At 35.0% G+C, this 15439-nt stretch overlaps 1 protein-coding gene across 1 annotated transcript in view; it reads right to left on the reverse strand.

Moving 5' to 3' along the window:
* The window catches only part of LOC107697749 (leukocyte tyrosine kinase receptor-like), a 54237-nt gene that overhangs the window by 5438 nt on the left and 33360 nt on the right, over positions 1–15439 (reverse strand). Inside the window, exons 13-20 of the mRNA XM_016498589.1 lie at positions 12026–12176; positions 11800–11916; positions 11154–11310; positions 9270–9452; positions 6917–7015; positions 4372–4524; positions 4164–4277; positions 778–964 (exon numbers count right to left, since the gene is read on the reverse strand). Of these exons, the coding sequence (XP_016354075.1) occupies positions 778–964; positions 4164–4277; positions 4372–4524; positions 6917–7015; positions 9270–9452; positions 11154–11310; positions 11800–11916; positions 12026–12176 (1161 nt within the window). The remainder of the gene's footprint in view (positions 1–777; positions 965–4163; positions 4278–4371; positions 4525–6916; positions 7016–9269; positions 9453–11153; positions 11311–11799; positions 11917–12025; positions 12177–15439) is intronic.

Here is a 15439-nt window from a genome sequence, read left to right on the forward strand (position 1 = left end):
CAGTTAATGCATTATGTATCAAGAACTAAAAATGAAAAATCTTTTATAACGTATTAATCTAGGTTAATGTCATACATTAACCAAGATTATTTGACATAAACCACTGTATTTTTTATTTGTTTTATATAAATTATCATTAATGTATTATGAATAAACATTAAACAATATTAGCATATTTATAAATAACATTAACCTAGATTAACAAAAAGGACTTAAAGAAGAAATTCAAGAAAAAAAGCTAAATCTGAAAATGTGCATTTTAAAGCCTCAGAATGATCTATTATGCACTACTGTTCAATAGTTTGAGAAATAATACTTTAATTCAGCATTGATGCATTAAATGTCACATTAAAGACATTTATAATTTAAAAAAAGATTTCTGTTTCAAATAAATGCTGTTCTTTTGAACTTCCAATTCATCAAAGAATCCTGAAAAAAACTATTATGTTTTCCACAGAAATGTTAAGCGGAGAAGAATATACATTTTATATTTCTTGAGCACCAGATCAGCATATTAGAATAATTTCTAAAGGATCATGTGAGACTGATGACTGGAGTAATAGCTGCTGAAAATTCAGCTTTACCATCACAAGAATAAATTACACTTTAAAGTATATTAAAATAGAAAAAAAGTTATTTTAAATGGCAATAATACTAATAATACCATATTTTTAATCAAATGAATGCAGTCTTGCTAAGTATAAGAGACTTCTTTCAAAAACATCTGAAAAATCATACAGGCCTCAAACAGTATGTATGAAGCAGCATACAGATAACCTGAGGAGGGTGATGTTCTTGCGTGGAACCTCTTTAAGCTCACTCAGTGAGGCTGCCTTGCCAGCAAAGCAGTAGTTGGGGTTGTAGTCAGTCATTATGGTGGACGAGCGGATTTTGCTAAGCTTGTACTCTGGGCTCTGTAGTCGAATCCTGACCGCATGCAGGTGGTTCTTCTTACGGTAATAGACTGCAAAAAGACAAAAACACAGCAAAAGTGATCATGATTTAAGGAAGTTCTCTTTAGGAATAATTACACCTGCTTAATTTGCATAATTATTGTTCTCAGAGTGCGATTGGTGTAAGATGAAAGTGATGCATCATCCTAAAAGTGTCAACAGGCTTTCAGAATGATGGTAATTTTCTCAAAGAAACAGAACAACCAAGTGCACTTATTTCTCCCCATAGAATTCTATCAAGATGACAAAATTGTGCATTTTAAAACCAAAAAAGGCCCTCAGGTGAGGACTGAAGCTCTGGGCCTGTCAGCAAGCGATCGGGCAGGGTGGACTCACCCTCAGTGGAGGCTGCCCATGTCCCCGATGCAGGTTGGTAGTCTGCTGGGGAGGGCGCTGTGTGGAGGTGAGAGGTCCCCTTTTTCCGTCGGGCTGCTGGCGCAGTGGCGCGAAGCGAAGCCGGCAGGAAGTTGACCAGGTATTAGGGGTGAGAGGGGGGAAACCCGAGCAAAGACTACCAACCTGCATGGGGGAGAGCTCAGGGGAAGACACACAATTAGCGTCCAGTGGAGCTCTGCTATCCAAGGACCCAGAGACCTCGCTCTACTGTTTGCATTTGAGTTTTGAGACGGTTTTGTGTACATGTAAATTGCAGAAAATTAAATACAATGCGCAAAATATACGAAATAAAAAACTTTTAAGAAACTTAAGAAGTTTCACTTCTCTTTGGGAATTTGTGTTATGACAAGTCTTTATTTATCTTAAAAATACATACAAAAGACATGGCACAGCATTTTACAGTTAGTGCACAGGTCAAACAAACAATATATGTTTTTAAATCAAACATAAGGAAGATATGTGATATTAAGCATGGTCAATAAAAAAATAAAGCATTTATAGAAATAAGTGTCCATAGCATATACATAAAGTTAGAGCACTGTGACAGACTGTTGGTTTAAGGCATATCTCAGTCACATTTAATGCATTTGGGAAATTGAGCATGAACTAACAATGAAAAACATCTTAGTAAATGTTAATTTCAACATTCACCAATACATTATTAAAATCAAAAGATCTATCTGTTAATATTATATAATGGACCTGAGCTAACATTAATGAACAGCTTTTTTTTATGTTAACTACAGGTAACAAAGTTAGCTCATTGTTGGTTAATCTTAGATAATCACTAGAACCTTATTGTAAAGTGCCATATTCTTTATTTATTGACAATGGCTAGATTAAGGTGATGATAAAAGCAAGTAATTTCCTTCTTCTATTCAAAAAATATACTCTTTTTATGCAAAGCTTCTACTGCATATTATAATGTTTTAATGCCTATAGTTTTGATTTAAGCATAACATTTTTAATTGTAATGCTAGGGAAAAAAGCCAACAGGATTTATTTATAATATCAGCTAGGATATGGTAACATATATGATATATCATATATGCTACCATATCCTTTTTATCTATTTATAGCCAATAAAATATCCTAAATGATTATATGTAATAATAAAGTAATTATCAATATAATCACAAATCTCGATGCATCCCAAAGTCACTGCTTTTTGAATTTTTTAGTTTCCCTTTACAAGAGTAAAATTCAAAGGACAGTATTTTGGACAGCCACCAGCACGATGAAAGTATTATGAATTTTAACCAATATTTTTGAAGAAAAATGATATCCTCATTAATTCCACAAGACGCTCACATTTATAGGGACAGTGCATTATGACACCCTCAATATTCCCTCACTGTCCAGTACTGGAAAATAAACCTTTTTAAGCACAAAATGTTGTTGCAAGTACAAAACACACAAGTTAAATAGCAGCACTTATAATTAAGATACTGGTCTGCACGCATTTACAAAAAAAGCCCATCAGTGAGACTGCCGTTAGTTTTGAAAATAATTTGTCTTAATTGTTTATTTATATACATTCATTTCCAAGGCCATGTTTTAAGGTTAATAGCAGTCCCTGTTTTAGTTCCCTCCTCTTTCCTTTACGGGGTATTGTGCAACACTACAAACAGTAGTTAGATCAAAAAACAAGCAAGTGATTTGTACAAATATTAAAAACCCACTGTTCAAAATCTTAACATAAAATATATATTAAAAGAAAAAATTTTTTTTCAGTAAGTGTGAAATTAACAGCAAGGGCAACCACAGAATGATAGGAATTAAGAAACAAGCGAATATATGTGAATATTGCTGGAGGCAGCTAGCTTATTTAGCATGACTTAAAGCTTCTGTAATACACATTTGATAGTTCATAAAAAATGGGGGTGGGGGCTGTGAAGATTCATGTCATCCATATTAGCCTGTGTACAATATGGTTCTAAAGTTTGGGTCGCTATGATTTTTAAATGTTTTTTTAAAGAATTTTATTATGTTCACCAAGGCTGCATTTATTTGATCAAAAATACAGTGAAAACCGTAATATTGTGAAATATTATTACCACTTTAAAATAACTGTTTTCTATTTGAATATATTTTAAAATGTAATTTATTCAAAACTGAATTTTTAGTGTCACATGATCCTTCAGAAATGCTGATTTGGAATATTTCTCACAACTTCTGGTGTCGCAGCAATTATCAATGTTAAAAACAGTTGGGCTGCGTCATATTTTTGTTTAAAAAAAAAACTAGATACATTTTTTCAGCATTCTTTGATGAACAAAGTTCAAAAGAACAGCATTTAATTGCATATACATGTCTTTACTGTAACATTTGATCAATTGAATCCCTCCTTGGTGAATAAATTATTATAATTAAAGTATTAATAAAGTATATGTCAATTGTCACTGTTACATGTGCCCTTTCCCACAGTACTTAAGTGCTGTATGAAATCCTAGTGTCACAGCTTTGTTCATGTCACATTTTGTAAGCAATTTCTTTAGGTTTTTTAAATGATGGAACACTAATGCCCAGTGGCTCTAATGTTTTTAAGTTATTTTTTGTACTTTCAAAATAATTGAGGGGTATGAAAAAAAACCAGTTAAAAACTTTAATTTTTATATTTTCCACTCTTTCTCATAATTACTGTTCAGCTCTAAAATCACTGATGTTGAACTCCCCTGAATTTGCTCTTCTATGAAATGCAATTTTACAAGACAAATTATGTCCTGTAAAGTCATAGAGAGATAGAAGAAGCATGTCAGAGACGATGGAATGTGGAGGGCACAGAATTGGCACAGAACTGGAAGAGTCTCTTACTGAGCATGAGGCTGGCACAGGTCAGAACGACACCCGTGACTACTGTGGACGCAATCACTGCCAGGATAAATATCAGAGATGGGGGTCTGTCTGCCAGAGAGCTCAGTTGAACAACTGGAGGATGACAGAGTGGATGAATTAGGAATATTTCAAACATGCCTTTATAGACAAATTTTAAAGGGCAAATGGACACCGGCTGTTCAGGTACCTAGGCAGGTGACGTTGTCTGATGCAAGAACCTCGTCACTGTCGCACAGGCAGAGGATGAGTCTGGTATCTTCATCTCTCTTACAGCTCTGGGTCTGACAGTGGCTGCAGTTTAGATATACCTCGATCTCAGCTTCCCCATGACTCTCCATAGCTAGAACACATACAAATACATCAGTACTGCTGCAAAACCCCAGTGCTTCAGTCTAGGGTGTCTTCTTGTATAAAAAACAAACAAAAAAAAATAAATAAATAAATAAATGAAAAAAAAAAAATATACAAAAATAAAATATAGCTGCATTTATTTGATCAAAAATACAGTGAAAACCGTAATATTGTGAAATATTATTACCACTTTAAAATAACTGTTTTCTATTTGAATATATTTTAAAATGTAATTTATTCAAAACTGAATTTTTAGTGTCACATGATCCTTCAGAAATGCTGATTTGGAATATTTCTCACAACTTCTGGTGTCGCAGCAATTATCAATGTTAAAAACAGTTGGGCTGCGTCATATTTTTGTTTAAAAAAAAAACTAGATACATTTTTTCAGCATTCTTTGATGAACAAAGTTCAAAAGAACAGCATTTAATTGCATATACATGTCTTTACTGTAACATTTGATCAATTGAATCCCTCCTTGGTGAATAAATTATTATAATTAAAGTATTAATAAAGTATATGTCAATTGTCACTGTTACATGTGCCCTTTCCCACAGTACTTAAGTGCTGTATGAAATCCTAGTGTCACAGCTTTGTTCATGTCACATTTTGTAAGCAATTTCTTTAGGTTTTTTAAATGATGGAACACTAATGCCCAGTGGCTCTAATGTTTTTAAGTTATTTTTTGTACTTTCAAAATAATTGAGGGGTATGAAAAAAAACCAGTTAAAAACTTTAATTTTTATATTTTCCACTCTTTCTCATAATTACTGTTCAGCTCTAAAATCACTGATGTTGAACTCCCCTGAATTTGCTCTTCTATGAAATGCAATTTTACAAGACAAATTATGTCCTGTAAAGTCATAGAGAGATAGAAGAAGCATGTCAGAGACGATGGAATGTGGAGGGCACAGAATTGGCACAGAACTGGAAGAGTCTCTTACTGAGCATGAGGCTGGCACAGGTCAGAACGACACCCGTGACTACTGTGGACGCAATCACTGCCAGGATAAATATCAGAGATGGGGGTCTGTCTGCCAGAGAGCTCAGTTGAACAACTGGAGGATGACAGAGTGGATGAATTAGGAATATTTCAAACATGCCTTTATAGACAAATTTTAAAGGGCAAATGGACACCGGCTGTTCAGGTACCTAGGCAGGTGACGTTAAGAAAAAAAAAGTTTTATGTATTTTTTCTTTGATACCATCTACAGTACATGCTAATAAACAGTTGCCAAAATAAACTTTTGGGTGTAAATTTAAAATTTACAGTTTAAAATATTATATTTAATATAAAACATTAAATATGTGACCCTGGACCACAAAACCACTTACAACTATTTGTAAATGGAATCTGAGGGTGCAAAAAAATACTGAGAAAATTGCCTAAATGAAGTTCTTAGCAATGCATATTACTAATCAAAAAATGAAGTTTTTATATATTTACAGTAGGAAATTTACAAAATATCTTCATGGAACATGATCTTTACTTAATAACCTAATGATTTTTGGCATAAAAGAAAAATCTATAATTTTGACCCATACAATGTATTGTTGGCTATTGCTACAAATATACACGTGCTACTTAAGACTGGTTTTGTGGTCCAGGGTCACATATGATTGCCAACGTCTAGTTAAAAATACAGTTCATGATTTAAGATAAAAGGTAATAGTTTATAATTGCATTAATAAAAATGATTACATTATATATTGCAAAACAGATCGTTGGTAAATTAACTAGTAACTAGTTGAACAGAATTTTTTTTTAACTAATCTGTTAAGCATTTTATAATGTTTGTTAATGACATAATAATGAAAGTTAACATGAAGTAGTATCAAAAATGGCCCTTTAACTCAAAACACACTTGCAGTAATAAACAGTGGCGCCAACTTCAATAAGTCACATAAGGTCTTCTATTATCTACCACAAGTTAAATTTTCTCAATTTCATGTTTATTACTGAATCAGTGTGGATGTGTGCGTGACCTGTTTTCTCAATACAGCCAACTTCTATGAGAAAACAATCTGTGCTAGTGCATATTGGGTGTATTGAAAAACACTAAAACAATTTATTTCAGGATTTATTTCAGATATTTTCTAGATGACATACGTGTGTGTCTGTGTATACATATATGCAAATACAGTTCTGCTTATAAGTTTTATAATCTGCAAGTTTTAGTGACTGTTTCTGGATGTGTGTAATAAAACTAAATGCATGTGAACAGTTTTTTATGATCTTATTTTTTAAGACGCTATCATTTTTTATTTAAGATGTTATCTCGCTCTTAAAAATGCTAAACATCTTACAGATGTAAGGGGTATGTATATTTAAGAGCACAATGTACATCATTATAGACAGTCTGGATTAGATAAAGCCTGACCTGCAAGTGGTTGTAGAAATATCTTTCCCATGGGGTGAACAAAAGAGACGCCGTCTTGTCCATCTGCTGTGATGCCATCAAGAAGTGGTGCATCACCACCTGGGCAAAGGTGACATCAAAAAAAAAATAATAATAAAATATTTCATTAAAACAAACAATCCACATTGAAAAAAAGAGACTTGGGCTGCAAATGCACATGTGATGATTTAACAACGGCTGGACAATAATCTTTTTAAATGAAACATCTGCCTCACAAAGCAAGTCATTCTTTGTGATAACTAACAACAGACCTTTGTTTTACAGTATGTTCCAGTAAAAACTCACAGCAAGGGGTCAATAATAACTTTGAACAGAACATTTGAACTACAATCTAAACCTTGTAGCGTTAGGCTTCTCCTGTGTTTTCCATTACAACATCAAAATATTTTGCGTTTGCAGTAAAAATCAATAAATAAAAAGATAATCATAAATTCTACAGCATAATGCAATGTACTGGTATATCACATAATAAATAAAGGTATATAATACAATTTATTTTCCATATTATATACACTACCATCTAAATGATTTTTTTTATTTAATAATTTTATTCAGCAAGCACAGATTAAATTAATTAAAAGTGACAGTTAAGTCATTTCTTATACTATATGTTATATTTTAATGTTACAAAAGATTCCTATTTCAAATAAATTATCTACTTTTGAAAATAGCACAACAATTATAACACTGACAATAATAAGAAAAGTTTCTTGAGCACCAAATAAGCATATTAGAATGATTTCTGATTTCTGTGACACTGATGACCAAAATAATGGCTGCTAAATAATTCAGCTTTACATCACAGAAATAAATTATATATCAATATGTATTATTTTAAAGGGATAGTTCACCCAAAAATGAAAATTCTGTCATTATTTACTCACCCTCATGTCGTTCCAAACCCCTAATACCTTCGTTCATCCTCAGAACACAAATTAAGATATTTTTTAATTAAATCCACGAGCTCTCTGACCCTCCCATAGACAAGGATCTTTACACGATCAAGGTCCAGAAACGTAGCAAGGACATCAGTAAAATAGACCATGTGACATCAGGGGTTCAACCGTAATTTTACGAAGCTACAAGACTATTTTTTTGTGCGCAAAGAAAACAAAAACAATGACTTTATTCAACAATTCTTCTCCTCCTCATCCCGTATGTTGTGGTTGGCCGCCATTATGGAGAAGTGCATATAGGTGCATTCACGCCATATCGTAAACTTGTGAACTGGGAGTTTTCTGAGAGCTACGGCTTGTACCACATGACCGATGCACCTCATGCGGAACCAGAGAAATTTGGCAGTGCTTCCAGTAGTAAAATGTAATTAAGCAATTATTTCGTAATATTTATGTTTTAAAATTCATGTAATTGACTTTTGCCAATGTAGACAAACATAAATGAACATAAATGAAAGACATGCAGCACAGAGTTAGATATCTAGGCTATCCATGTAATAACAACCTAAAGAAATAATTATAAAGTGTAATAATAATGCATTTGCATAGCAACAGTTACTTGTATTGTGTTTTACAGCTGCCAGCAACATTCTTTCACGCGGGTTCATTTTGTTGATTGTCGCTATAGAAACGGATAATCCCCAGTCCGAAGACGTGAACAGCACCGAGTTGAACGTCACGTGTTGTCATCTCGGAATTACGGTAATTACAACATGGCGTGAATGCAGCATATCACAACGCATGTGCTTGCTTCCACTTCATGTAAACAACATATGCGCATGCTGACGCATGTGCGTGTTCAATGTAAGCAGCGGCAGCATGCGCATACATTGTTTACATGAAGTGGAAGCAAGCGCATATGTCATGATACTCTCTCCATAATGGCGGCGCGCCACAGCATAAGGGATGAGGAGGAGAAGAATTGTTGAATAAAGTCATTATTTTTCCGTTATTTTTCATCAAAAAATATTCGAGTAGCTTCGTAAAATTATGGTTGAACCCCTGATGTCACATGGACTATTTTACCGATGTCCTTGCTACGTTTCTGGACCTTGATCGTGGTAGTAACCTTGTTGTCTATGGGAGGGTCAGAGAGCTCTCGGATTTTCTGGAATAAAAATTTTTTATTTGTGTTCCGAAGATGAATGAAGGTCTTACGGGTTTGGAACGACATGAGGGTGAGTAATTAATGACAGAATTTTAATTTTAAATTTTTGGGTGAACTATCCCTTTAAATTGTAATAATATAATATTATAATATAATGTTTTATTGTATTTTTGATCATAAAAATACAGCCTCAGCAAGTTTATGGTTGTGATTGTGACATATGTGCAAGTGTTTTTAATCTAACATTCACCTCTGTATCCTCCACCACCGCCTCCAGCGGTGCAAGCGCCCCCACCTCCCCCAAACCCTCCAAATGTAGCCCATCCCAGCACTGACAAAGCCTCAGGACAGGATGAGCCTCCTTCACCTCCTTCCACAAGAGATTTCCCTGCCCAGGGGAGAGAAGACAGGTCGCTCCACCCACCTCCTCCACCTAAACACACACACACACACACACACACACACAGAAATACAGACATGTTTACTCAGTGCTGGGCATGTTAGTTTAAAGTTGTTCCACAGAGAAATTCCTTTGGTTTGAGGATGCAAAATACTAATTACTGTATTGTACTGTATTGTACTGTACGGAGTACTGTATTACTCACTGTCCGCTCTTCTACTTTTTTGGCAGATACATATGTCTATTAAGTGAAAGCCCAGAACTGCTTACATATGACAGTTCTGCATAAAAAAGCATCCTCTAGATACCAATCCCACAAAACATCCTTCATAACTTACAGGATTGTCATAAGATAATGTGATCCCGATGGCTGAACTGACAGTATTGTGCTGTTGTGAAAAAGCTGGTAGGTAGTAAATGAAGTTAGAGAGCCCATAACACACTCATAAATGTGGAAATAGCTAGAATTCGCTGGAATAATACTTATCCTTTATCCAAATCTAAATCACAGAGTAACTGTTAGCATTCAAAGAAAGTAATTTCAATATCACATCACAGTACAAGCAGCGACTGAGAGGCAGGGTTTCTGCGGGGCATTGAAAATCATTAAAATTCATTAAATGACCTTTAATAACAGTCATTCAGGAAACTCGGGAAGTCTTAATTAATTTCAAACAATTTTTTGTATAATTAATTAATTTAAAATATTGCATTTTAAATTGAATTTCGCTACCTATATGCTTCCATAGAGAGTAGCCACTGATCCTAATGCTGGACTTTGGGGATTGACTGGACATACGTTCTACTGAACCATTAGTTAATTTACATGAACCAAAATAAACAATTTACAGATTGCCTGTATTATTCACTCAAAACCCATAATTTTTCTGGAAAAAAAAAGTGTCTAAAAAATGGCTCAGATTAAATTATAAATAATTGCATAGTTATATGGGCCATTCTACAGAATTGGTGCAAACTGCTGTCCCACAACCATATATATATAAAATGATCATTTATTGGGGACTTTCAATTGTGGGAGGTGGCTGTCCCGAACCCTAACCCCTAAATTTCAACTTATGAAAATGATATTGAAATTATTTTTGTACTTTTTCCATTGTTGTTTTTAAAAGTATATCATTGCTCATTGTTCTGAAAAGTGCGGTGTGCTCTGATAGGCCAGTTATCAAGGGCATGTGATTGGCCAAATACCTCAACCGTGTGGCGGAAATGTTATGCCCCTTACCATAGTTGGAAACACACAGCGTCTCCATGACAAAGCGGTGGCGGCAACAATACTACAGCGAGAATAAAAGTTACGCCTTCTTTCTTTAAATAAACATTTGGGCAGTGTTATGCAAATCTTCCCACTCAGTGGTGTAGATTTGTGGGGGCGTGTTTGAATGAGGCATTTTAGGAAGGTGTGGTTGAGTCTTAACTTTTAAAAAGAATATCTCTTTGGGTTTGAGACTTTAATCTTTGCAACAAACAGCTTGTATCACTCCAAAGAGAACATGAAATCGTGTCATATGACCTCTTGAAAAAGATATAGCCCCTTTAAGTGGCTTAATGAAAGGAGCAACATTTTTAGCTTGTAGTGTAGCAAACATTGATTTTAAAAGAGTTGATTAAAAGAACTAATCACTGTTGAACTAATCAACTGAATGAATTTTGGGCCATAAAATAATATATAATTAAAAAAGAATATAATATATATTTTTGTCATTGGAAGAGTACCTGCTGCTCCGGATTTGCCATTGACACCAGGGGCGGAGGTGTCATTCTCATATTGTTCCAGGAAAATCTGGTCCAGGCTGCTCTCAGGGTCCTCCAGGTAGGCCTTTCCTCCTCCTCCCGCTGCAATCAGCAAAGGCACTGGTTCCCCGTTCTCCATCTGCCCCCGTGCATCCCAAAAACAACATCAGACTTACTTTTCATTCAAGTAAAAAAGAAAGCCTCCTATGATTCCAGACAAGCCTTCACTTCCATCTGTATTCCAATTCAGACGACCCCAAATTATTTCAGGATGTCTCAAAAATGCTTGTCTAGACAGGCACTATCAGGCGACGACTGCCGTCCTCATGGTTCCCCTTAAAGTGGAAATGAAGCAGTCAGTCAAGTTTACATTATTTAGTGAAGTGATTTCCACTTTGATTAAAAAATATATAAACGCCCTTGCTCTAAAAACAAAACATCCTTTTTTCTTTAAAATGGTTACATTAATCATGTTTGTTATATATTTTTTAATCAAAGTGGAAATCACTTTACTAAATAATGTTAACTTAACTGACTGCTTCACTTCCACTTTAAGGGGACTCACAAGGCTGTGATGGATATTTTTAAAGATGTGTTCGAGACAAGAAAACGGGAAGAAAGATTTTACCCGATAAACATATGTGGCTCCTCCACCACCACCTCCGCCCCCAGCCCACTTTAAGGCCGAACCATCTTCTATCACAGAAGACTCCCCAAGACAGATATTATGGGTCAGGGGGTTCCTCTGTAAATATTTGAAGAAAACATATAGATGTAAACAGAGAGCTATACATAAATACATTGCAAATATCATGGCAACCCAATGGCCAAGTCTAAGTTTCTGCTTCACTCACTCCTAGACATGCATCTTCTCCTTGATGTCCAATTAGGTTGTAGAGTATGTCGCCTTTCTCCAGTGGGAAGATAGCTGAGATGATGACACCATGTGACCGTTTGTTATGGTTTTTTGCTCCTTTGCCTCCTGCAGCTCCATAAGCTGAAATCCTGGAAAATGAGGATGTTCCCTTAGTATTCCCAATGCACTGAATTAACAAACATAAGACACACCTGCTATCCCAAAGTACTAATACCCATAAAGAGAGAAAATAATTTGAGCTAAAAATAAAAAAAAATCACCTGAAAAAGTAATATATATATATTGAATTAAGTTAAATTGGGACACTTTTTGCCATTGAGAAAACCAGGAAAAAATGTGACCAATTAACCCAAATTCACCTTATATATAATATTCCCATATAATTAGACCACACTTAATCTGTTCAAATGGTCCTCTTTTTAAGATACATTTTTTAAGGAACTGTTTTACATGTTATAAGACAATATGTGTATTTGAAATAAATTATTTTAATATTTAATCACAGTAATCATGACCATACTGTTTTTAAAGTAAAATATAACAATTCTAACTTATCAATACATACTACATTTATACATCATAAGAAAAAACATGTTGTCGACTAAGTAAATATTTTCCAGATAATATTTCAATCATTTGCATTCACTGTAGTACACTGTCAATATTACAGCAAATTATTTTAATTAGGAAACAACATGTTTTCTTTATATCATGCTTCATATTACTAATATCACACAGTATTAAAGGGCCTTTATACATGAAAATACAACTGCCTTAATATTTTAGAAAGGGGGTCCCTCACAAGGGGATCATCATACTTGAGGGTCCTTGGCATCACAAAAATTGAAAATCCCTGTATTAATATATACTATTAATATGACAATATCATATTAAGCTATGAAGCCATAAGTGAGCTGTGATTATACTATCATTTTAATGTACTGAATATACAACCTTAGTTAATCCTAAAATGTAAAAGGAAAGACTTTAATTCCCAAACAAGATAAAACTTCCTATCTCAAGGCAAATATATCTATCTATCTATCTATCTATCTATATATATATATATATATATATACAGGGCCTAAAATTAACACTCGCCAAGCGCCAGATGCGAGTAAAAACGGCTTTGGCGAGTATATGAAACTGTCAGTTGCCAGATGGCCGATAACATTTTTATAAATTCTAACAGTGCAATGTTGTGAGAACATAAACGTGAACAAATGTGAACGACGCTCCGTACAGTTGACGGGTCAGTGCTGCTTCATCACAAAAGTTTAAGCCTTTGCAATGTAAATATTCAAGAGCCTGAACACATGAAAGGACACGCGTTACTCGCGTTGAGTGGCAAGTTTAAACATCTGAGGCCCCGGCCTGAAAGCCGCGTCTTGAGCGCTGCTTCCTTCCTGCGCTCGAACGGACAAATTCACACAACATTATGTCAAAAATGCCCATCTCTGTGAGTATCCTAGTAAAGTAGTTGGTTCTTAAGTGAACATGAACAGCTGAGAAAGAAACCGAACACGAACCGCGCACGACGCAATGCGTCACAAGACAATATAACCCATTATAATCAGTGATTTAGCCTCATTCAGACTGTCAGCCCAAATCCGATTTTTGTGCAAATCCAATTGAAATCTGATCATATTTAAATAGTCTGAACGGCAACGAACTACATGAAATCCGATTTTTGCAAATCCGTTTCGAGCTACATTCATATGTGGTTTGGAATCCTATTCAAATCGCATTCCTGGAAATCCGTTTCAGTCTGACCGGTCAGATCGGATTTAGCCTAGCCTTTTCATGTTTTCACGCCACGTAAAACGTAAAAACGTCAAACGTTTTTGTAGAAAACATAATGAACGTCTTTACAGAAACAAGCTTGTGTTGTTGCGAACTGCAAGTCAAGCGGAAAAAGACAATATACTGCTAGTATACGCACCTCTTTGAGTTTTGAAACCAGCGGAGACGGCAGCATGGAATAAAGTTCCGTGATTGCCTCATAAAACGAAATCCATAATAATAATAATCCAGCGCGACGGCAGCATGTTGTCATGTCGTAAGACAACATCTGTATTGCAAACTGTGTTGCTGTTATTGGTTTTTTTTTTCGGTTGGCATAACAACGCAAAGGCATTGCCATAGAAACCGCACATTCCATAAAACGAAAGAGCGCTTATAGACACAAATCAAATATGATACAAAGATACAAATATGCACAGTTGCAATACACAGTGTGGACAGTTAGTTATTCAAATCAGATTCCATCTGGATATGCACAAAATCGGATTTGGGCAGTCTGAACGAGGCTTTTGTCTACACAGGATGCGGCGTGGCGCGCCACGACAAATCGCAGAAAGTAAACGGATTCCCCGTTCTATTTCTGAAATAGTCCAAGCAAGCAACGGCCACTTTGTCGCATCCAGTGTTGACAACTTCAAGCTGCCCGTGTAGACACAAAGTGATAGACACAGAATTCCAATAATGCTGCTGTTGTCTGCGTTTTTAATGTTGATCAAAGAAAATAGGACAAAAAAAAATAAAAATCACTCACTGCTCTTGTACTTTAAAAAAGATATAAAGACTATAGTGTTATTTGATTAGCGTAATTTATTAAATTTCTGTAGGCTACCTGAAAATTACTGTTAGACCTGCCTGAAATGCACCATTTCTATTTGTATCTTTGTTGTATAGTAAGCTATTTTGTGCTATTGCTTGTAATTTGATTTGCTCTTATTTTACAACGGACTATTTACTAGTCTTTAAAAATGTAGCCTATTAAATTTTTATTGGTTAAACTAGTAGTTTTAGCAGGTATCGAAACTGGAATCAAGGATTGTGATTTTTTGCTATTATCTAATATTTTGGTGTCATAACTGCCTGTTTTTTTTTCCATGGCTGGTAAAAAATATTTCTGGCCGGTAAATTTCCTCAAGTCACCGGCCAATGGCAGGTCTGGCAAAAAGTTAGTTTTAGGCCCTGATATATATATATATTTTTTTGTTTGTTTTTTTTGTTTTGTTATTAAAGCCAGTCAGTGCTTAGGGCACCAAAACAAAAGGATACAATATCAAATAATTCAGTTTTCGAATGAGGGATAGCCTGGGTCTGATCTCTATATTACAGTCTGGCACCCTGAATGCAATAATATCACAAAATAGTGTTGTATAAGTTCATCTGATAGTTATCTGGCATGTTTTCCTGTCTCCTGCATCTCCTCTCCTGCATGCCCTTCTTCACAGACAGTTTTGGAGTTGTTTTTAATGAGCTCCCATGACTAGCCTCTATAATCACTGTAAATCAGTTCAAAGGCTTGACTACACAGGGGCCAGATTAAGCAGAGTACAGGAAGAGATTTATCTGTGCCTACAGCCAGTGAGTCATGCCTCAC

Source organism: Sinocyclocheilus anshuiensis, unplaced genomic scaffold, assembly GCF_001515605.1.
Source record: "Sinocyclocheilus anshuiensis isolate Anshui unplaced genomic scaffold, SAMN03320099.WGS_v1.1 scaffold446, whole genome shotgun sequence".
Lineage (NCBI taxonomy): Eukaryota > Metazoa > Chordata > Actinopteri > Cypriniformes > Cyprinidae > Sinocyclocheilus > Sinocyclocheilus anshuiensis.